The 23532-nt window shown below is 33.4% G+C and overlaps 1 protein-coding gene across 1 annotated transcript; it reads right to left on the bottom strand.

Annotated features, from left to right (window-relative positions):
* Positions 1 to 350: 350 nt before the first annotated feature.
* On the bottom strand, positions 351 to 16893 carry LOC115709489 (pleiotropic drug resistance protein 2-like). The gene is made up of 20 exons (XM_061111655.1): positions 16225 to 16893; positions 16004 to 16124; positions 14925 to 15013; positions 14219 to 14303; positions 5775 to 6065; positions 5574 to 5664; positions 4238 to 5138; positions 3984 to 4144; positions 3749 to 3852; positions 3484 to 3649; positions 3294 to 3371; positions 3042 to 3178; positions 2607 to 2939; positions 2180 to 2470; positions 2016 to 2099; positions 1810 to 1943; positions 1491 to 1718; positions 1226 to 1397; positions 880 to 1134; positions 351 to 789 (listed from the first exon to the last, which is right to left on the bottom strand). The coding sequence occupies exons 1-20, from the start codon at positions 16596 to 16598 to the stop codon at positions 517 to 519; spliced, it is 4368 nt and encodes a 1455-aa protein (XP_060967638.1). The 5' UTR covers positions 16599 to 16893; the 3' UTR covers positions 351 to 516.
* Between the last annotated feature and the right edge of the window lie 6639 nt (positions 16894 to 23532).

The following is a 23532-nucleotide window of genomic DNA, read 5'->3' as shown; positions in this document are numbered from 1 at the left end:
AATTATTTAAAAAAAATTTGAAAGTGATTTTTTTTTTTTAATTTTCAAAATTTTTTAAATTTTAATTCTTAACAAAAAAATAAAAATAATTTTATAGAACATTTTTTTAAAAAAATTATTTACTTTTTTAATTAAAAAAACAAAAAATTAATTAAAAAATATTACCAAAACAATCGTAAGTTTTTCTCTCAATTATGGTGCATTGAATTTGTCCATTACGGTTTTATTCCTCTGCTCTTAAATTTGAGTTTTTGATTAAGTTTAGTTCTTGTAATTATGCTAATTGATTCACAACAATAACAAATCTATGTAATATTAAAACACAAAGATACAACAAGCAATACACATTACAATGAATTATAGCACTGGGTTAAATTAAATACCAAGTTGTTTTATTTTGCAACACATTCTGCAAAAACACAAAATAGAAGATTATCTATATACATTAATTTTATTTCCTTCAAATCAAAGTTATCACTCTTAATAATGACTAATTACAAACTCCATTCTCTATAACTATCTTCTTTGGAAATTGAGGAATTTGATTCCATAAGCAAATACAAAAAAGAATAGAAGAACCCAACCAACATGGGCCACAGCAACAATAGGTAAAAAATCATACTCAAACCCCAAATTTTCCTTAAGAAATATCTTCAATGGAATACTAGTACCAAGCCCAGGTAACTCCAAATCAACACTTTTGTCACCTACTTGAGATGTAACAAGCCCATATAATGTCCAAGCTACAGGAGAAGCCCAATAGTACCACCTCCACCAGATTGGAATTTGCTGCACCAATTTGGAAAAATATATCAATATCAAAATCATCATTGATAAGTACACTCTTAATAATATAATGATATAATTATATATACATACCGGTCTGGGAATAAGAAAGCCAGAAAATAAGTTCCAAAAGCTGAGAAAAAATGACATAACAATGGCAGCAATTTGGTGGCCTGGTGTCAATGCAACAACCATCATGCCATATAGAGTGAAGTAGATGAAGCTCATCAATATGTAATAGTAGAACCACAAAAACTTTCCTAATTTCCACTCAAACCCAATCATGAAGTAAAGGAGAAGAATGTAAATCATAGTCTGAATTGCTGTATAGATTGTCTCAATCAACACCTGAAATTGTCACATGATTTTTTGCTTTAAAAAAGACAACCTTGTTCACATTAAATATAAGTTTTCTCATTCATGGTTCTTTTTTATTAACCTGAGAAAAGGCGTAAGGAAGTTCTGAATACATGCCAGCAGCTCTTTCACGGTAGAAAACTGTTCTTTCAATGGCAACAACAGATTGTACAGCAGAAGCATTGGTGGCTCCAAGGAAAAGTACAGCAGCATACATGGCTCCCAAAAGGTTCATTAGATCTTGTTGTTTTGTCCTGTTTTTATATATTACAAAAAAAATTATTGACATAGAACCCATTATAACATGGCAAGGAAAACAAAACTGAAACCAACTAACTAAAACTTACATTTGTTGTCCCTTGTCCCAGAAAATAAGACCAAACAAAATACCAATGACTATGGTCATGAAGAACCGAATAGCATTATATTGAGGGTTTCTCCAATAAGACCAATGTTGTTTCCAAAAACAAGCTTTGCATTGAACAAAGAAGGGTTGTGAGTATTTAGTAGGAAAGTAGAGATCTTTAGTGCCTGGTAGTGGAGTACTAAGCTCTTTGATAAGATTCTGATTCCTCCTAAAGAAAACATCAACAATCACTTCAATGTTGGATAAGAGAAAATGATGTTCTTGGCATTATTCTTGTAATTAAAGAGAGTTGGACTTACTGGTTAAGCTCAGAGTTGGCGAAAATTTCGGCAAAGTCAACATGAAGTTGTGTCTCAACAAGAGGGGAAGTGATTTCAAGCATCCATGTTGCAGGGTTGTAACCATCCTTAATCTTAGGGACCCCTGGAATAGCCTGTAATGTGTTATAGATATAATTAGTCAAATGCTATTACTTTTCTATGTATATATGGATACTAGTACTCACTTCATAGTACTCTATCAACTTGTGAGAATGGCGACCAAGAGGTCCAGCATAAATGACTTGTCCTCCACGTTTCATTAGTAGCAACTACAAGGGAAAACATTACTTTTCATGTGTAAGACAAACAAATATTGACAAATTGACATAAAGATTGAAGGAATATGCACCTCATCAAAAGCTTCAAAGATATCGATACTTGGCTGGTGAATTGTGCATACAACAGTTCTTCCTGTGTCGACGGTGTTTCTCACAGTTCTCATCACAATGGCGGCTGATCTAGCATCAAGACCAGAAGTTGGTTCATCCATGAAGATGATAGATGGATTTGCAACCAATTCCACAGCTATTGTTAGCCTTTTCCTTTGTTCTGTGGAGAGACCATCAATTCCAGGAAGGCCTACAAGAGCTTCTCTAATTGGATTTAGCTCAACCAAATCCATAACTTCCTCCACAAACATCTACACAAAAAATTTCAATCAATATATCATCAAAGTAAGAATCATGTTCTTTTTTTCTTTCTTTCAAACAGTAACATTCCATTGACGCAAATATCTCGAAGATAGACTCTTCAGTATCGATGATAGTTCAGCATACCTTTCGTGTTTTTGTGCTCACATCTTTAGCTAGACGAAGCCAAGCTGAGTAGAGAAGAGATTCATAGACAGTTACATGAGGTGAATGAATGTCATTCTGCTCACAGTATCCACTAACTCGAGCAAATGTTTCCTGCTTCTTTGGAAAACCCGAAATACTAATGCTTCCTTCAGTGGAGCCTCCTGTTTTCCGTCCTGCCAAGACATCCATAAGAGTTGTCTTCCCAGCACCACTGACACCAACTAATGCTGTCAATATTCCAGGCCTGAAAGCACCACTGACATCTCTCAACAGCTGAAGGCGATCTTCTTCAACTCCTTGAATTTTCATTTCCTGGTATGGCAGGCCACATATACATCTCAATCTTTGTTTCACATAAGTAAAACAATAGTTCTCAAAACCAGAGAAAGAAATGCTAATAATGTATCAACTTACAGCAGGCATATCTACATAGTAGTTCACATGGTTGAATGCGAGTGATAACGGTTTGAAGGGTAAGACCATTCCTCTCTTTGGTGTATTCTCATAATCGCCAACAATCTCTGAAGAACCCCTCAGTTTCATTTCAATGCCTGTAATTGTTTCGAAAAAGGTTTACTTTAGCTAAGGAAAGCATAATGAAAATCAAGTTATTCCTCTACTTTGTCACCATATCACACATGTAAAAGTATATTCATAATCTCAAACCTTCTTTACTTAAGGATTGACTTTTTCTCCTTTTCACCCCTTCTTCATCTGCAATGACAGCTTTCGAATCTCCCAAAGCTGCATTTTTGGTTTCCACAAAAGAAAAGATGATGATTTATCAACCCCAGTTACATTTTAACATTTAACCACATAAGACTCATCATGCTAAATTTATAAAAAAGTAACTTACGGTTCAAGTAAGTCAATGCTGCAATAAACAAAATGTTGAAAAGGAGAGAAAATCCAAAGAGTGCTCCAACACAAATCCAATACCAATATTCTTCTGTATAGAAACCTCTAGACTGGAGGAGGACTTTCCCAACTGTAGCTTCTTTTACTCTGGGATCTGTATTTGGCTACAAGATTAATAATAACATTATAATCTCATTGATAGCATTTATAGTCCAAAGAACCTTACTAGGCTGATCAAAACTTGTACCACTAAGATTTTTTACCTTGCTCCATCTTTCATCAAGAAACTCATTAATGACTATTGCATTCTGTCCATACATCATAGGAGAAATGTAGTATCCCCATATCATCCATGGCTGAATGTCATCTATAAAATAGTAAACAAACAGAGAAAAAATAAAAACCACTTGGTACAAAAAAGAGTGCAAGAATTTCAGCTAGATCAATAATTTTTTTTTGGTTAAAAGTTTAATTGAACATCATTGCTAAGTTACTTACTTTTGGCAACAACAAATCCTCCGAGTACAAACACCAGTAACAATGTAAAAGTACCAAGAGTATTTGCAATAACTTGTGTTCTTCCAATTGCAGCGATGAAGCGAAAGAGGGAAAGAGCCATCTGATGTATGCCAAAGAATGCCAACAACTGTTTGAAAAATCTGTTGTGAAAGCAAGAACAATAAGGTGGTTTTAGCCAATGCTATGCTCTATACATAACTCAAATGGAAAGAAAATTGTGAAGCTTATTTTACCTGCTAGCTGCTGGAGCAAACCCAATTGTGTAATATGTTAGAACAATCCATATTGCTGATTCTATAAATGATAGGGGGATTCTTAGGACCCAAATAGGAAAGCAAAAAGCCCAAGCAGGATAAAACAAGAAATCCCTTTGTTTGAAAAACACAGGAAGTCTAAAAATAGTCATAGCCAGCTCTGCCATCCCATTGAACATCACATTAATCAGACTAAAGAAAAGTGCTCCAAAAAACTTTCCTCCATCTACTACAGTTCCCACTGGCATTTCTGTTCTAAGGAACACAGTCAAAGCAATGAGCGACATGATTGTTATCTGTGTTGTTTTGAATATGTAAATGAAAGAACTTCGCTTCATAAGCAGCCATTCTCTCGAAAAGCATGCTTTGAATAGCTCTATATTTGATATTCCATACTTTTCTGTCACCAATGCAGCCGGGTGAGCTCTACTTTTGTCATAAGGAATTCCAAGATCAGATGCAAGTTTGTGACCAATGTGGAAATTTTTGAATGACTCTGAAAAATCAGAGACTGATATGAAGTTGTAAGGGTGGTGGTTTTTACACCAATATTGTTCTTGGTCTTTCTTGGATGTTACTTCTTGTAAAAAGTCAGCAACTCCTTTCCTCTCTGGGCATTTGAACCCCATGTACTCAAAGAACTCTAGTACATTTTCTTTAGGACCTTGGTACACAATTTGACCTTCTGAAAGTAAGATTATGTCATCGAAAAGCTCATATGTCTCTGGTGCTGGTTGTAGAAGGGAGATAACCATTGTTACATCTAAGATATGAACCATTTGTCTCATGTAACTGCATATTTGAAATGTGGTGGAACTATCTAATCCTGTTGAAATTTCATCCATCAAAAGAACTTTTGCTGGCCCCACCAACATCTCTCCTAAACACATTTCATGCAAAGTCCATTAGTTCATTAATCCTAGAAAATTATTACTTTGTAGCAATCATTTTCAATATTTTTGTTTGTAAATGATAAACTCATGTATTTTGTTTTTTTATTCTTCATAAATATTGATAAATTGATGATGAAAAAATGCATTGGAGAAACTGAGTCCCATATTCACTTCAGGATCCTTGTGTTTATGTAGTGACATGCCTTTAGTGAAGGTATTTGATGTTCCAAGCTCTTATTTGCTATTTTTGAAGATACTTTACGAGAACTGAAATGAGCTTAGAACTTGGGACAATTTGAATGCAGAACATATTAAGAACAACATGTCAGTTAATTGCAATATTGAATTTAATTAGAATTAATGGTTTTTGTTAGTTCTAATTATATTATATAAGAATTGCAAATATAAGCTTAAAAATATACCTGTTGTAACTCGCTTCTTTTGACCACCAGAAATACCTCTTCTCATATCATCACCAACCATAATGTCAGCACAAATATCCAACCCAAGTATCTGTCATCATTCCTAATAGTCAGAATTCTAAGACTTAAACAAAATCAAGCATATCTATCTATTTAATAAAAAGATAGAGAGGATAATTAAGAACTAGCTAGTTAGTTAACCTTAAGAACATAATCAGTGACAAGACTTGTCTTCTGGCCTGAAATTGCAGTGGCCTTCATGAATGCATCAATCTGAGGGTCTGGTTTAATCCCTAATTCTTTTTCTCTTAAGGAGAGCTCAGCCAACATTTCATACCTTGTCCCAACGCCTAAACATCTTCCTGAGAAATCTAAGGTTTCTCTTACTGTCATCTCTCCATAGTGAAGATCATGTTGACTAATGTAAGCACATGTTCTTTGAGGTACAAATTCTTTCATTTCATGGCCACAGTATGTGACTTTTCCAGATACCTGATTATAAGAATATAATACGTACTAAAGTTGATTAATTATGTTATTATGAACAATTTATAGATGGGTACTTCAATTAGCACAAACTTTTTTTCCAAATATTTTGTTGCATGTGATTTTTTTTTTTTACATAACTAACTGTTTGAATTTTATCTTCCGTATTATAAGATATTTTAAATTTTTTTTGACTAATGTATACGATTAAAAAAATATAAACTAAAAAATTATTCTAAATGTTAAAACAGTTAAAAAGAGTAATGAAACACCTTTCTTAGGGGTAGTATAGACTTATATTTTTTATAAGCTCTTTAGAATTTTTGTCCTAACTATTACTATTACCAAATCGTCTCTTTTGAACTTTTATATTCATTAACTATTCATAATACTAAAATATAGAACTTTTGTTAAGTTTTATTTAATGTATCTAGCAAAATACTAATGTGTCATTATTATATAAGTGTGACATGTATAATTTAAAATTTAAAATTTAAAATTTCACATTGGTCACATTAACATTTGTTAATCACATGACATACAACTTAACAAAAGTATATTTCATCTTTGTAAAAAGTTTAAGTAGAATTTTTAAGAGACAAAAAGTTCAGACCATACAATTTAGATGAAAATTCTACAAGAGAAATATTAAAAGGTACTAGTAGTGTTTATTATTCTTTTACGTGTCAATATCGTTATTGATCTAATTAAATATCATCAGGTCACATATAGTTTAATACAATAACTTTTAATTATTAATTATCATAGTGTAAGATTATAATTTTTATGTAATCTATATATTTTTTAAAATATTTTTTTACTTGACCTTTTTCTTAAAATAGATGAGTCTCCAATTGTTAGTCTTGTCTCTTGACATGTTTGTGAGTTTGTGAGTTTGTGAGTCTACGTGGTGTTAGTGGTTTTTTCTGGTTGTTCAGGTCCTTGTGATTGTGACAATGGCGTCTAGCAGTCATGCTGTTGATGATTTGGGAGTGCAGTGGGCCGATCTACAGGTCGAAGATGAAGAGGGAGGAGGCATACTGTTTGATCAAGAAGAGAGTTTGGTGGATGATTTTGATGGAAGATGGTGTTTGGTGGGCAAGTTATTGGCGGATAGACCGGCAGATTTTGATTCTTTAAGAAATGTTATGGCATCGCTGTGGAGGCCAGGGAAAGGTATGTATGTCAAGGAATTGGAAACTAATAAATATCTATTCCAATTCTTCCATGAAGTGGATATTGGTAGAGTTCTTGAGGGTACCCCATGGACGTTTAATAAGAATCCTTTGATTGTTGAACGATTAAAGGAAGGTGAGAACCCGAGGAACAAGGCGTTGAATACGATGGAGATGTGGGTTCAAGTTTATAATCTGGAAGTGGGATTCCGATCGGATAGAGTCTTGCAAGGGGTGGGTGCTTATATTGGGCAATATGTTTCCTCCTGTCCAAAGAATTTTGCCGGTATTTGGCGAGATTACTTCCGTGTTCGGGTGTTGATTAACGTGGAGAAGCCTCTCAAACGAAGAATGCGGATATACAAGAACAAGGTGGAGTGGTTCTGGGCTAACTTCAAATATGAAAGAGTCCCAACGTTTTGTTTTATTTGCGGTATTATCGGACATTCCGAACGTTTCTGTCATCGGTTGTTTGAGGAATCAGCAAACACCATTGTCAAACCTTACGGTATGTTCATGAAAGCGCCTGACCGGAGACAATCTAAACAAATCGGGGCTCGATGGCTGCGAGATAATATGGGACAGCCATTAGAGGGGGCTGCTGGACAGAGTTCGACGGTGGGAAAGGATGAAAGTGCATTGAATGTTGATCATGATTCGGGGGATTCGATGTTGATGGAGGGAGTGATTGGTGGAGTAAATGGTGGAAGATCTTTTGGTGTTAATACCAATTCTGTTAATAGCACAATTAACGTGGACATTAATGATGGGAGGGAGTTGCATGGGGAAGAAGGAATAAATAAGGGAATTGAAAATGGGGATATTGTCATTATAGATCTAAAGAGGAGACGTGTGAATGAGGGAGAGGTGATTGGTCAATCAAGTGAGGAAAATGTGGGGCTGAAGTTGAATGGGAGGGAAGGGGACGTGGAGCTATTTCAGGAAGGTACTAATATGGAAAGTGGCATTTTTGCAAATGGGGTTAATGGAAATGATAATGGGTCATTACAAATGGAAAAGCCCAGTGGGGGAGATGGTTCTTTAAGCAAAAAAGCTGACACTTATGTTGGTATTTTTCCAAAAAACGATTATTTGGCGGGTACTCAGTTTGGGGCCCGCCAATCGTTATGAGTTTACTAAGTTGGAATTGCCGAGGGCTTGGGAACCCGAGGGTGGTTCAATTCCTTAAGGAAATTGTTTTCCAAAAGAGACCCACAATTATTTTTCTTTGTGAGACTATTTGTAAAAGTGACAGAGTTAATTATGTTAAAAGATTGTTGGGCTTTGAGGGTTGTTATGTGGTGGAGGCCCGTGGTCATAGTGGTGGGCTTGCTATGTTATGGAAGAAAGAAGATGAAGGAAAGTTGCTAAGTTTTAGCAATAACCATATTGATTTGGAGGTGAAAATGGATGGTTTTCCTACATTTCGAGCTACAGGTTTTTATGGTGAGCCTCAAAGAAGCTTGCGAGGTAACTCGTGGAGATTAATCAGAGATCTTTTAGGTGAGTCAACTCTTCCTTGGTGCTTGTTTGGTGATTTAAATAACACGCTAAACCATGGTGATAAAAGGGGAGGGAGACCATATCCGAACTGGCTCCTCACGGGCTTTCAAGATGTGGTTACTGAGTGTCATCTTATTGACATGGATTTGAGGGGCTATCCGTTCACTTGGGAGAAAGGGAAGGGCACTGAAAATTGGGTTGAAGTTCGACTGGATCGGGCTTTAATTTCTCAAGAATGGCAAGGGTTGTTTCCTTCGGCTTCACTACATAATTTGGAGGTCTCGGTTTCGGATCATTGTCCTATTTGGATTGACCTTGCTGTAAGTAAACATGTCCCAACTCAAAAGAAGTTCCGGTTCGAAAATGCATGGTCTCGAGAGCCTATGTGTCGTATGATTGTTCAAACTAATTGGGATATGGAGCCGCTTGAGTCTTTGGATACGAAGTTGAACTCCTGCAGCACGGCTCTTGGTGCTTGGGGAAAAGATATCACGGGAAATTTCAATTACAAGATCAACCGGTGTAATAAAATTCTCAAGAGACTAAAGGGCAGAAGAGATTCAGAGTCCATTTCAAAATACAAAGAGACACAATCTCAACTCTTTGAAGTCCTCTCTAAGAAGGAAGTTTATTGGAGGCAAAGGTCGAAACAGTTGTGGCTACAAGCTGGAGATCAAAACACCAAATATTTTCACTCATGTGCAAGTAGTAGGAAGCGTACCAATCAAATTGTGTGCTTAAAGAATGATGATGGCACTTGGGTCGATTGGGATAGTGGTCTTCGAGATGTGATGGCAAAGTACTACATGGAGCTATTTACTACTTCAAATCCGAATTGGCAGCGTGTCATTGATTGTGTTCGTGGTATTGTTTCGGAAGACCAGAACAGGGATATGTTACTTCCTGTTGAGGAGCATGAAGTGAGGAAAGCCCTTTTTCAAATGCATCCAGATAAATCTCCAGGTCCGGATGGTTTCAACCCCGGGTTTTACCAGAAGCATTGGGATATTGTGGGAAAGGATGTCACAAGTATGGTCCAACACTTCTTCAGTGTCGGTGAGTTTCCTGATCACTTAATCCATACTAATATTGTTTTAATCCCGAAAAAGACTCACCCTGAAAGCATGAGCGATTTGCGTCCTATTGCTTTATGTAATGTTCTCTATAAGATTGCGTCAAAAGTTTTGGCAAATAGATTGAAGGGATGTCTCCCAAGTGTTATTTCTGAGACTCAGAGCGCTTTCTTACCAGGACGCCTCATTTCTGACAATATTTTGGTTTCGTATGAGATTATGCATTATCTTAAGCGAAAGCAAAAAGGTAAGCAAGGTTTCATGGCTTTGAAATTGGACATGAGCAAGGCGTATGATAGGATTGAGTGGGGTTTTTTGGAAGCTATATGTTGAGAAAGTTGGGATTTCAGGAACATTGTATTCAGCTTCTATTGACTTGTGTCCGCTCAGTTTCTTATAAGTTTGTCGCTGGGGGACAAGAGGTTGGGCCGATTGTTCCTACTAGAGGGCTGAGACAAGGTGATCCTTTGTCACCTTATCTCTTCATCTTGTGTGCTGAAGGTTTCTCGGCATTGTTGAATGATTATGAGAGAAGAGGCAGAATCCGAGGCTGTAGAGTTGCAAGGGGGGCTCCTTTGGTGTCTCATATGTTATTTGCAGACGATAGTTATATCTATTGTCAAGCGACAGAGGAGGGTGCTAGAAATGTGATGGAACTCTTACAATGTTTTCAGGAAGCCTCGGGTCAGCAAGTCAATCATCAGAAGTCCACTATTTTCTTCAGTCCAAATACAACCCCGAATGTCAAGAATACAATTTGTTCTTTGATGGGAATCGCTGAAGCTGGGGAGAATAGTTTTTATTTGGGCCTTCCAAACACTTTGGGCCGCAACAAGACTTCTTTGCTTGGTTTCTTGAAGGATAAAATGAGGAAAAGAATTCAAAGTTGGGAAGGAAAATTTTTGTCTAAAGCTGGAAAAGAGTTACTAATTAAAAGTGTGGCTCAATCCTTACCAAACTATGCCATGAATGTTTTCCTTTTACCTGTGGAAACTTGTCAGGAAATGGAGCAACTAATGTGCAAATTCTGGTGGCAAGCTTCAACAAGGAATAATAAAGGGATACATTGGAAGAGTTGGGAGAAGTTAACAGTTCATAAGTCTAAGGGCGGAATGGGTTTTAGGAACCTGCGAGATTTTAACTTGAGCCTTTTAAGCAAACAAGGTTGGCGTTTGTTAAGTCAGCCTGATTCCTTGGTGAGCCGCATCTTTAAAGCCCGTTATTACAGAAGTGGTAGCTTTCTATCTGCTGATTTGGGGTGTAATCCGAGCTTTGTGTGGCGTAGCATTATGGAAGCTCAGGAGATGGTTCGAAGTGGGGTCAGGTGTCGTATTGGGGATGGTTCAACTGTTAACATTCTATTGGACCCGTGGCTGCCTGACCAAGGTGATCCGAGAGTCTCCTCCTCTCATCCGGCGTTAGTAAATCAAACTGTAAATGTGTTAATGTCTACTGAAGATGTTGCCTGGGATGTCGACTTGGTTCGTGATTTGTTTAATGACAGGGACGCTAATTTAATCCTTAGTATTCCCTTATCTTTAAGTCGAAGAGCTGATGAATGGTTTTGGTGTTGGGAAAAAACTGGGCATTTTTCAGTTAAATCAACATATAAGCAGTTACAATTGTCTAAGGATGGGGTGTCTCAACAGAGTAATTCTGCAATTTGGAAGGGTATTTGGAAGTTGCATGTTCCTCCTAAAGTCAAAGATCTAGTGTGGCGTGCGGCTTCGGATTGTCTTCCTACTAAAACACGGTTGCGGTCTAAACATGTTCAAGTTGATCATAGCTGTCCAAGATGTGTGCTTCATGCTGAAACTCCGTACCACTGTTTGGTGGATTGTCCGTTCGCTAATAGTTGTTGGGAGCTTGCTGGTTTGAGGAAAACTACCCCGTAGTGACCTCATTTGCAGGTTGGTTGGAAGCCATGTTCCTGCAGCTAGATAAAGATCAACTAGCGGATGTTGCGGTGTTGTGTTGGGGTACATTTGGAAGACCGGGAATGATGCGGTGTGGTCGGACACGGTAACGACGGCGAATTCTTGTTGTATTTCTGGCCAAGAATGCTCTCTCCAACTGGTGCAATGCTCAAGACCGAATGCTGGTGCCTACAGCAGCTTTTCTCACAGAAAAAGATGGGCATTCGGCTTGGTCCAGGCCTGGTGCAAACACTATTAAAGTCAATATTGATGCTGCAATTTTTGACAGCAATGGCACTTATAGCTTTGTTTGTGTGGCTAGAGATGCAAATGGTCACTTTGTTGAGGCTATTACAAGGTGTCGGGCAGGGATTGTAACTCCTGAATTGGCGGAGGCAATGGGGGTTAGGGAGGCCTTAAGTTGGATAAAACAACGAGATTGGCAAGAGGCGGTTGTTGAAACGGATTGTTTATCTGTGGTTCAAGCAATTAGGAGTGATCTTCCTTTATTGTCATATTTTGGGAGTATTGTTTCTGATTGTAAAATGTTTTTAGAACAATTGAGGGGTGTTTCTGTTATTTTTATTAGACGGTCTGCAAATAGAGTTGCTCATGCGTTAGCTCGAGCTTCCTATTTTATCGCTGATCGTACTCTTTTGAGCAATGAGGTGTCTACCGATTTGCTTCTTGTAATCATGAATGATTGCATTTAAATAAAGTTGGATGATTTTATTTCAAAAAAAAAAAAATAGATGAGTCTCCAAAATTTTTTTCTCTATAATAAGATTTCCCACTTTATTATTGACGATAAAATAAATAATAAAGACACATTATATTTACAATACAAAAATTTATATATGCACTTAATTCAAATTCAATATTATATATATAAGACTTAAATTAATTTTTAAAATTGACTTGCAATTTCTTTTCATATATTTTTTTTTTTTTATATTAGTTTCAACAATTATATTTATTTTATTTTCTTTGTTATAATGTATATTTATTTTCGTAGCGATGGACACTCTTAAAAAAATACCGATGCATTTTTTATTTGTTTTAAATTCGAATATTTTTTAATTTTTTTATAATTATGTATGTTATAGTTATTTAAGACATTGTGTAAAATTTTAAGAAATTTGAAATAATTTACAATATAAAAAGTAGTGTTTAAACGGTCTATTTCACACGCGTATAAAATAAAAGAGTCACTGGTGCAACAGACTGTTTCAATTCTATTTTCGGCGTGTTAAATTTCTCTAAAAGTCTCAAAATTTTACAAGATATCTTAAATAATTACAACGTACAAGATTATGAAAAAAATTAGACTAAAAAATTCTTTCATATATCGAAATAAATAAGAGTGCATCGGTACTTCCATTTTGAAAGAGTGCATGGTAGAATATCCTAAACTTTTATATGTTTTCTAATTTTATTTTTTTTATCATAATAAATTTGTTTTATTTCATTTTATATATATATATTTTTAATATAATAAGAAAAAGAAACAATATAAATTTATGGGTGCTTTTATAATGCATCCCCTCAAAAGAGATATATTGATGCACCCTCTACCTGTTTTGGCATCCAGAATAATATTTTTTAGTCTATTTTTTTTTTCATATTCATGTATGTTATAGTTATTTAAGATATCTTATAAAATTTTGAGAAATTCAGAAAAATTTACAATATTAAAAGGAGTGTTTAAACAGTCAATTTCACACGCGCATAAAATAAAATAGTCGATTTATACAACACACAGTTTGAACCATGTTTCAGCGTGTTAAATTAAACTGAATTTCTTAAAAAATTTAGGATGTCTTAAATAGTTATAACGTACATGACCATAAGAAAAAATTTGTCTAAAAAATTATTTCGGATACCAAAACAGAAAGAGGTGTATCAGTCCACCCCTTTTAAAGGAGTGTATTGTAAAATTTTTCTAAATTTAATTATATGTTTTATATAAAACAAAAATAATGAAATGGGTTGCATTTATATTTTTGGAAAATTTTACAATGCACCCCTTTAAAAGGAATGCACTGATGCACTCCTATTTGTTTTGCTATTTGAAATAATTTTTTAGTCAAATTTTTTTACATGGTCATGTATGTTATTTAAGACATCTTTGAAATTTTTAAGAAATTTGGAAAAATTTAACACGCCGAAAAAAGGATTCAAACAGTGTGTTGTACACGTAACTATTTTATTTTATACGTGTGTGAAATAGACTGTTTGAGCACTGCTTTCTATCTTGTAAATTATTCTGAATTTATCAAATTTTAAGTAAAATATCTTAAATAACTATAACGTATATGAATATGAAAAAAAATTGACTAATTTTTTTTTTTAAATGTCAAAACAGATAAATAGTGCATCAGTGTATCTTTTTTAAAGGGGTGCCCTTTATAAAAGCAACTTATATATATTTTTGATAGGAATGTCAATAAAATTTGTGATAATTAAATTTATATATTATATGACAATAATACCCTTAGATCATTATCAAGTTTCCCAGCAAGGGCCAGCAACATGGTTGTTTTCCCAGCTCCTGGAGGGCCCAGAAGTAGGGTCATTCTGAAAAATTTCAATTCGAATGATTATTAAAATTGACAGGATGAGTTAATGGAAGACACAAATATAGCAATACCCACACCACCTTCAAGATGTTCAATAAATAAAATAAATCATAAGGTACTCTTACATGCTGAAAAGAGGTTCAATGAATAAAATAAATAAATTTTTTCATTTTTATACTTTAAAATATATATATATATATATATATATTTTTTTTTTTTATATTTTTACGAAATTTTATATAGAAATTCTTATTAAACTAGCGCTGCAACTTAAATTGTAACAAACCGTAATTTTTTTTAAAAAAATTAAAAAAAAAATAGTATATGAATAATTCCCCTAAAATAAATCATAAGGTATTTTAATAGATTTTTTAAAATTTTATTTTTGGCATGTTAAATTTATTTTAAATTTTATAAGATGTTCTAATAAGTACAACTTAGACAACTATTACAAAAATTAAACTAAAAAATTATTTTAAATGTCAAAATAAATAAAAAGTACATTCATACTCTTTTTAAAGGGACCATTTTAATTTTTTTTTTCTAAATCTATCATGACATAATCAAGATGACATAAATAAATAAATAAAAAATCTTACTCATAGATTTGGTATGTTACCTAGAGGGTCTGATAATTCCACTAATATCTTTGAGAATCTGAATTTTTCTTTTCTTTGATGGAACAAGTCCAACCAATCCAAGTGTATTCTGTCATCATCAAAACAAAGTCACTAACTAATCCAAATATATAAACATAGGGATATGATTTTATCCTGTTATTATACTTTCACGGATTGTAATCCGTGATGTACGGCAGCCGTTAAATGAGGAAGTTATTTGATCTGACGGTTGAAAGTACATCACGGGACAAAATCATATCTCTATAAATATATATGTACAATCTACTATAGACTATAAATAGTAAGAAAAATCTACATATATAATATAGGGTAAATTGCGGCATAAATACTTAATGTTTCCGAATTTATTCACTTAAATACCTAATGTTTATTATTGGTGGCAAAAATACCTAATGTTACAATTCTCTTACACCGTTACTACCACTTCCGCTATTAACTCATAAATATAAACACGTGGAGGGCCCAAATGCATTACATTTATTTATTTTATTTTAAAATTTGATATTCTTAATATAAAAAATTAAATATTACTTGTTTCTTTAAAAAAAAATAAGAGAGATGCAATACTAAATTACTATAGCTGAGTGAACCGATGTAGTATATGGAATATGATAATCAAATTGAAGTATCAATATCATGTAAAAATTGTTAATGAGAATACATTTTTTTCAAACAAGTAGCATTTAGTTTCTGATGTTAAGAATATTAAGTTTTAAAATAAAATAAAAATAAATGTAATGCATCTGAACCATTCACGTGTCCATATTTATGAGTTAACGGAAGTGGTAGTAACAGTGTAAGAGAATTGTAACATTATGTATTTTTGCCACCAAAATTAGACATTAGATATTTAAATGTATAAAATCAAAAGTATTTATGCCGCAATTTACCTTATAATATAATGATAGGGTGTATTATAAATTTCTCCATAAATATATATGTTAAATCTATAGACTATATACAGTATATAACTATATACACAAATCCAATTGCCTTATCCTAAAACAAAGAAAATGAAAATGAAAATGAAATTGAAATTGAAATTGGAATTGAGTACCTCTACAGTGTTCAAAGTAACATTAAGCAGAGTAGGAAGAGCTCTGCTACCAACATACACATCTCCTTCAATACATAATCTCTCATATCGAACTTCAATCTTTGGAATTTCGATTCCCACTCTTCACAAAACCCAAATTAACAACAAAATTAATTAATAATCAAAATCATAATTAATAATATTATAATAGAAAGTTTAATTTAATCAATTAAATTAAATACCTATCAATTCTCTCACGAAGTCTTCGAAGAAACTTTTCGTTATCTTCTTCAACAACACTAAGTAGATTCTCCATTAAAACCTTCTTCTCTTGAATTCCAAGCTTGGTAACATCAATCTCATCATGAACAACTCTACCATTGTCGAGAACATGCTTAAACATCCCTTTACGAAGACGGTCATAAGTCGGAAGCCTTTCAATGGCGGCCCAACGCAGCTCTTCCTCGTCCTCGTTTTCATCATGATGATTACTACGGCTGAACATGTCCAACGGCGCCGGTAATGTCCATATCTCTCTCAAACTTCTTGATGATCTTGAAGCTAAGCTACTCGTTGAAGATCTGGCCAAATCGTCTCCCGCTAGAGCCGCAGCCATGGCGGCACAAAATTATATATTTGTATTCAAATTTTCAGACTTTATCCTAATTTTTATGTAATGGGGATGAACTGTAGTGAAGTGGTTAAAACGACACTGGAATATTAATAAACAATGTCGTTTTATGTATTTCTCAATTGAGAAAGAAAAGAAGGAATGAAAGAGTTAGTGGTTCTTAAGAACGTAAAAAGGATGAGGTTATAAATATGAGTCAAAAGCTTTGGATTAGTGTGGCTGGTTTTCAGCTATGTTTGACATAAATATTATACATATAATTAAATGAAATATCTTCTTCACGTTTTCTAGATGATATTGTGGTTTGAGATTTGCAATTAATGAAGTTAGATGTGCCGCTTAAATTATGATATATAGTTGCATTTATTCAACAACATTCGAGAGACTAGAGTAAATATACACAATTCCCAAAAGGAATAAATTGATTCTTACATTTAGGGTGGGATTCAAAAGTAACCATTTAATTCAACTTAAGTATAACTCCGAGTAATTCAGAAGTTTCAAGTTAGAGCCAAGTAAATGAGAAATGTTAAAAGGTAACATTGTTGTTTAGTAATATACTAGATGAGAGTTACGTGACGAGCCACGTAAATATTAGTTCTATATAAGTTTTAGTGGTTTTTGTTTAAGAATTCAGTAACTAAGCAACGGCAACAACAATGGTAGATATATCTATTTAAGTTTTTCATATTTGTAAAGATTATAAATCTAAATTTTCTATTTTCTTGATTTGAGATTTTGAATTATTCTGATTTATTTGTTTATGAATTTATTGAAATACTTGAATATTTATTTGTTCTGATTTATTCATACTTGGATATTTATATTGATGATTGTTAATGAAATTAGTCTGTAGTTTTATGTTTCTAGAAAAAAAAAAGATATTTTTTAATATAGAGTTTAAATTTTATATTGATGGTAGTTAATGAGATTAGACTGTAGCTTTATGTTTCTAGTATTATTTTATATAGAGTTTAAATTTAAATTTATATAAACATATTTATTTTTAAAAAGAGTAATTCATCAAAAAAAAATTGCATAAATACACAAATAAATTAAAAAAATTATCAAGTCGATGGTGGCTCAAATTTTCGCAGAAACTATATATTTGTCGACCTAATTCATCCTATATGCTAATGTGGAACTCCATAGTATCGTTACAAAGCCACTTGAAAACCCAAACTACAAAATCGAAATTAATCAAATCCACCCAACAATAAGAAAAAAGTAGATTAACAAACACGTAAGCTTCAATAATTTTACAACATACGAAGCTAAAATTAAAATTAAGAATAATAACAAGAAAATTAAAAGAGTACCTGAAGCTCTCCGAGAAAGTCCGATAATTTATGGTTATTGAGCAAAACAGTGGCAGTGTACCCTAGAGAGAAGAAATTAGCAAGATCGAAAGATAGATATTCACACTAAAACATCAAACGACAACACCAACAAAATATTCACACTAAAACATTCTCTCATAAAATAGAATAATTGAACTATTTAAAGAGCAATAATAACACGAACTATATATCTAAACCAAACAGGAAAAAAATAATAATATAAAGAATATAATGTCATGACTATGAGGATGTTATTGATAGGCTCATTGTTGAGTGTGATAGAAAGATTGCTAGAGCTCTTAAGCGTCTTGAGGATGATGATGCAAAGGCTGCTATTGCAATTTCTGTTTCTGATGTTACTCAGGTAATAGTTGTTTTACTCTATTCATAAAATATTAATGGTCAAGGTTTCGATAAATCCTGATCTACTTTTTTGTGTTCAATAGCAGACACCAGAGATAATTGAGTTGTCGAAGCAGATCAAAGAGAAATTGAAGGAGGCTGATCAATATGGTAACTGCCATTTCATATAATAATTGGATACTGTTTTCGTTCCTGCCTTTATGGGCTGATATTTATTGTCGCAAAATAAAGATGATAGAATGGGAATTAAAAGGCTAGATAATTTGCGATATACTGTTTGTTAGAGAAATATGTGGCTAAGATATTTTTTTAAATTTAAAAAAAGATTGTTTAATTTTTTGGGTTTAATTATTGGGTTTATTTGTTAACGGGAGATGAAACCTATCGTTAAATTTAACAGAATATTCTTAGTATATTCTGTTAAACCAAGAAATACCGTTAGATAGGCACTTTTAATATATAAAGATATATATATATTTTTTTTTGGTATAATACTGTTATTAGTATAATTAAGTATTGAGTCCTATATAATTTTAAAAAATAGTTTTTATAGAATATAGCTAACTAATCATAAAACTTCACCTATAAAAAGTATTGGACACCACTAATACTCAATAATAATACTTCCAAGTAAATAGATAGTAACCTTAAATGTAATTAAGAGAACTCAATTATACTACACAATTTTCATAACCAATTTATATGTAATTATCATTTAATATTCAAACACCTTGTATATTAAAATAGTGTAATTACTATATACAATTATTTTGAAACACACTATTAAAATATCTCTAATGGAGATGTAAATTTGTGATCTATTGCTAAAAATATAGTTTATTTTATAAAAAGTTTGCTATATAATTGTATGTCAATTGATGGGTATTTTTATTGGGCACCAATAATGTCTAGCACTTTTTATAGGTGGGCCCCTATAATTGGTTACGATGTTATCTAAAAGTTATTGTCTTAAGTTATATAAGACACGATATTTAATTACACTAATAGCGATATAATATCGAGAAGGGTGCTAGGCACCATTAGTGCCTTTTAGCATTTCTCGTCAATTGATCCAAGTACAAGTTGATCCAAATTTAGATCATAATTGCATCACAATAATGCATTGTTTATATATATATATATTTGTCATTTTAGTATTTTAGTACTAAATTTAGTTATTGTATTAAATTATAAATATTTTAGGGCTCGTTTGGTAGGCCATATGAGGGTCTTATTGAATGAAATAACAAGAAACACCGTGTTTGGATAAATTTTTGTATTGTATTAATTATTACGACCATAAATTTTAATAAAATGTGAATCATATTATTTGATACATAACAAATTATTTGTATTAGCCTGTATTATAATATCTAGAAAGGGTCCGAGGATGGGGACCTAGACCTCGACCCCTTATCCCGACTTCTGACCCGACCCTGCACCCAGACCTACTCAAATCTAGACCCTGAACCCGACCCCAGACCATGACTTGGACTTCAAATCCCGATCCAATGTCTGGGGTTCGAGTCTTGGATGGGGTCCGGGTCTGGGTCGGGGTTTAGGTTCGACCCGAGAATTATGGTAAAGATAATATTATTTTACACAATTTATTAATACAAGTCATTTTTGTTTTTTTTAAAAAAAAGAGTAGTATTAAATAACACCAATACAATACAATACAATTGAACACAATATACAACATAGTATAGCAAATGAGCCTTTATATAATAAAATTAAGAGTAATTTGCGGCATAAATACTTAAGTTTATCATTCGGTTCCAATTTAATACCTAAATTAAAATTTTAGCGGCATAAATACATTCTGTTACACTTTCAGACATTCTGTAGGTACCTTGCTGTTATCTTGCACACTGGACAACAGGTGGCATGCCACATCATTTAAAATAATGCCACATCATATTATAAAATTGCCACCTAATATTAAATATTAAAATAAAAATTTTAATTTGATTTAAAAAAAAATATATTTACATAAAATTAATTGAATAAATTTATATAATGTAAGCTGATATTAAATAATAATAAACATTAATCTTTTTTTTCTTTGATAATATTAAATAATAATAAACATTAATCAATGTCACCTTAAAAAATATACACTGTTCAAAAAACGATCAAACTGTTCCAAAAAGAAAAAAAGAAATAAAAAACAAACCCTAAAACTGTGGAAGCTTAATCAGGGAGAGAGAAAATGGTGGGGGCTGGACGATAAACTCCGACCACGACCGAAGATTCTAGTGACACCTTCTTCTCCGACCACGGGAGGAGCCATCAACATCGGGGAGAGAGAAAGTGTTGGGCGATAGCTTCTTCTCCAACCACGGCAACCACCAACGTCCCATTTTTCTCAGCCAAGGTTCGCAATTACATACCCATCGCGACTTCTTGTGGTGGTTCGCAATTACATACCCATCGCCCCATTTTTCTCAGCCTGCTCTCTCAATCGTTGGTCGTGGTCGGAGAAGATGAACCCCGAACGTACCGTAGTAGATGGCGGGTTGCCGTGGTCTTCTCGCCCAACGTTTTCTCTCTCCCCGGCGCTAATGGCTCCTCCCGTGGTCGGAGAAGATGGTCTGGTCTTGTAAGAAGATGATGGGTCGTCCCGTCGTGGTCGGAGAAGAACTGCAGCCGCCACTCCCTGACTGTGTTTCCTCACTTTTAGGATTTTCTATTTGTGTTTTTGTATAATATATACTTTTGATTTTGAAAATATTTTTTAATAATTAGATTATATTATAAAAATGTAATAAATTAGTTTTTGTTTTTTTTGAGAATAATGTAATAAATCAGATTATATAATGTAATAAATTAGTTTTAAATCAAATTAAATTTTTTATTTTAATAGTTAATATTAGGTGGCAATTTTATAATATGATGTGGCATTATTTTAAATGATGTGGCATGCCACCTGTTGTCCAGTGTGCAAGATAACAACAAGGTACCTACAGAATGTCTGAAAGTGTAACGAAAGGTATTTATGCCGCCAAAATTTTAACTTAGGTATTAAATTACAACCGAATGATAAACTTAGGTATATATGCCGCAAATTACTCTAAAATTAATATTTTTTTTATAATTTTAATAAAAACATTAAATTTTGTGATTGTGCATTGGAGCACAATAATACTAATGGTGCTTTTGGTATGTGATTTAGACTTGATGGGACTAGAAATGTTAAACTTAATCCATGTTTGGTAAATGAAATTTTAATGACTAAGAGGTTTGTATTTGCAAGTGGATCTTATTTTTTAAATTTAAATGGTGGTAATGTTAATTCTCTCTAACACTTGGCTTTTATATTCTCTGTAAAGTCTTTTGTTTGCATATTTGATAAAATAGACAAAAATAACGTTTATGGTATTTTCAAAATTAGTAGTATGTTTGCAGTTATTATTTTAAAAAAATAGTAGTTCTTTTCTTAGTGTAAAAATATTTAAAAAATTTGATTAGACTTAATTGGTTAATAAATATGTGCTTTTCTTATATAGAATTATTGGTATTTATTTTGTATTTTTAAGGAAAGATTTATATTTATTTTATTCATTTAAATTTGATTTCTTAGTCAAGAAACTATGTATAGGTTGTAGTGATAATGTTTATCATACTTTCTTATTTATATAAGGTAACTTTAATGAAAAATTGTCCAAGTTCAATGTATTTATTTGAACAGACTGACTTTTTTTTGGGGAAGATTTTCCATTTAATGGTTGTTGGTTTCTTGATTCTTCTTCAATGAACTAAAGGGTTTTTAAAGTGTATAAAGACACCCTTAGGTCGTTGGTTTTGATTAGCTCTCTTCGCGTATCATATTCTTAATTTTTTTTTTCAAATTATAGGGAGTGTTTCTTTATTTTGTGAAGAACTCGAGTCGAACAAGTTCTTATGTAACACCCTAACTAGCATAGGCGTATTAACATGATTTTTCAAAACTTATAATATTACATACAAAATATTTCGGGATCCCGTTTACAAAATACTTTACAAAAGTTTGCTAGTCATTTACAAAATATTTGTCGCCCAGCGACTAACAACAAAAGCCCTGATGTCCCGAGCATCGTACGCTCCAGGCCTAACCGCCCCGACATGTACAATCTTCATCTGCTCTTCCTCACGGTTCCTCGGCCTTAGCCTTGCCCTTACCTACACATAAACATAGCACTGTGAGTCGACAGACTCAGTAAGAAAAGCATAAATCATATAACATACATATATCCCGGATTATGATCAGACGCCCATACTCCTGACCATAACCCTAATTCCCGTGTCCCACACGGTACTGAGTCTAGAACGTTCGTACGACGATACTTTTGACATAGTAACAGCCTATACTCGATACCCTAGTCATACTCTAGCCGTACCGATGTGCTACTGTATAAGCCTATACTCGGTACGCTAGTCATACTCTAGCCGTACCGATGTGATACTGTCGAATAATACGGTGCTAATGACCATAATATCAGCCTATACTCGGTACGCTAGTCATATTCTAGCCGTACCGATGTGATACTGTCAAATAGCACGAAAGCCAACATACATATCTAATGTAATCTAACAGGCTTACTAACATGCACGCTAAACATGTAAATACATATGCATACTGTTATACTAATCTTACCTTGATTCTGAATTCAGGTGTGCCAGTCAACCTGAGTGGAACAATCTGCTCGGCAAATTAAAGGCTCCTAAATCACATCAATCACAACACTGATAAGCGATACGCTAAATCACTTCCCGGGGACTTAAACTTGAAACTAAAAGTTTCCCTATCGATAAATAACATGACAATACCCTAAATAACACAAAAATGGGAAAAACTAGAATTCCCAAAGTTGCCCCAACCGGTAGACCGGTTCCCCAACCGAAATTTCAGTTTAGGGAACAAATCCTGGAAGCCAACCAGAATTCCAGTTCCTACAGGCCTCGCTGAACCGAAATTCCGGTTTAGTACAGGAAACACCAAAAAAATTCATATCTCGACCAAATCAACCCCAAACTAATTCAAACTTTCCAGACCTGCTAATTAGACCCTAATGAACATTTCTAAAGCAACAAAACAAAGCTTCATGCACAAATACAAAAACCACCATTAATGAGCCAAGCTTGAGTTCAAAAACTCCAAGCTTGCTCATCCAACTAATTAGCCCTTAAAACATGCTTAAATCACTTTAAATAAACATAATATAACTACAGAAAAC

The sequence above is a fragment of the Cannabis sativa genome, chromosome 3, assembly GCF_029168945.1.
Source record: "Cannabis sativa cultivar Pink pepper isolate KNU-18-1 chromosome 3, ASM2916894v1, whole genome shotgun sequence".
Taxonomy (NCBI): Eukaryota; Viridiplantae; Streptophyta; class Magnoliopsida; order Rosales; family Cannabaceae; genus Cannabis; species Cannabis sativa.
Note: the sequence above shows the minus strand (reverse complement) of the source record. Positions and strands in the feature narration are given on the sequence as shown.

Coding starts and splice junctions, on each gene's coding strand:
- LOC115709489 (XM_061111655.1), bottom strand. CDS start 16,598: ATGGCTGCGGCTCTAGCGGGAGACGATTTGGCCAGATCTTCAACGAGT. Junction 16,125..16,224: donor CTTCGTGAGAGAATTGATAG/GTATTTAATTTA, acceptor GGTTTTGTGAAG/AGTGGGAATCGAAATTCCAA. Junction 1,398..1,490: donor TGGGACAAGGGACAACAAAT/GTAAGTTTTAGT, acceptor ATATAAAAACAG/GACAAAACAACAAGATCTAA.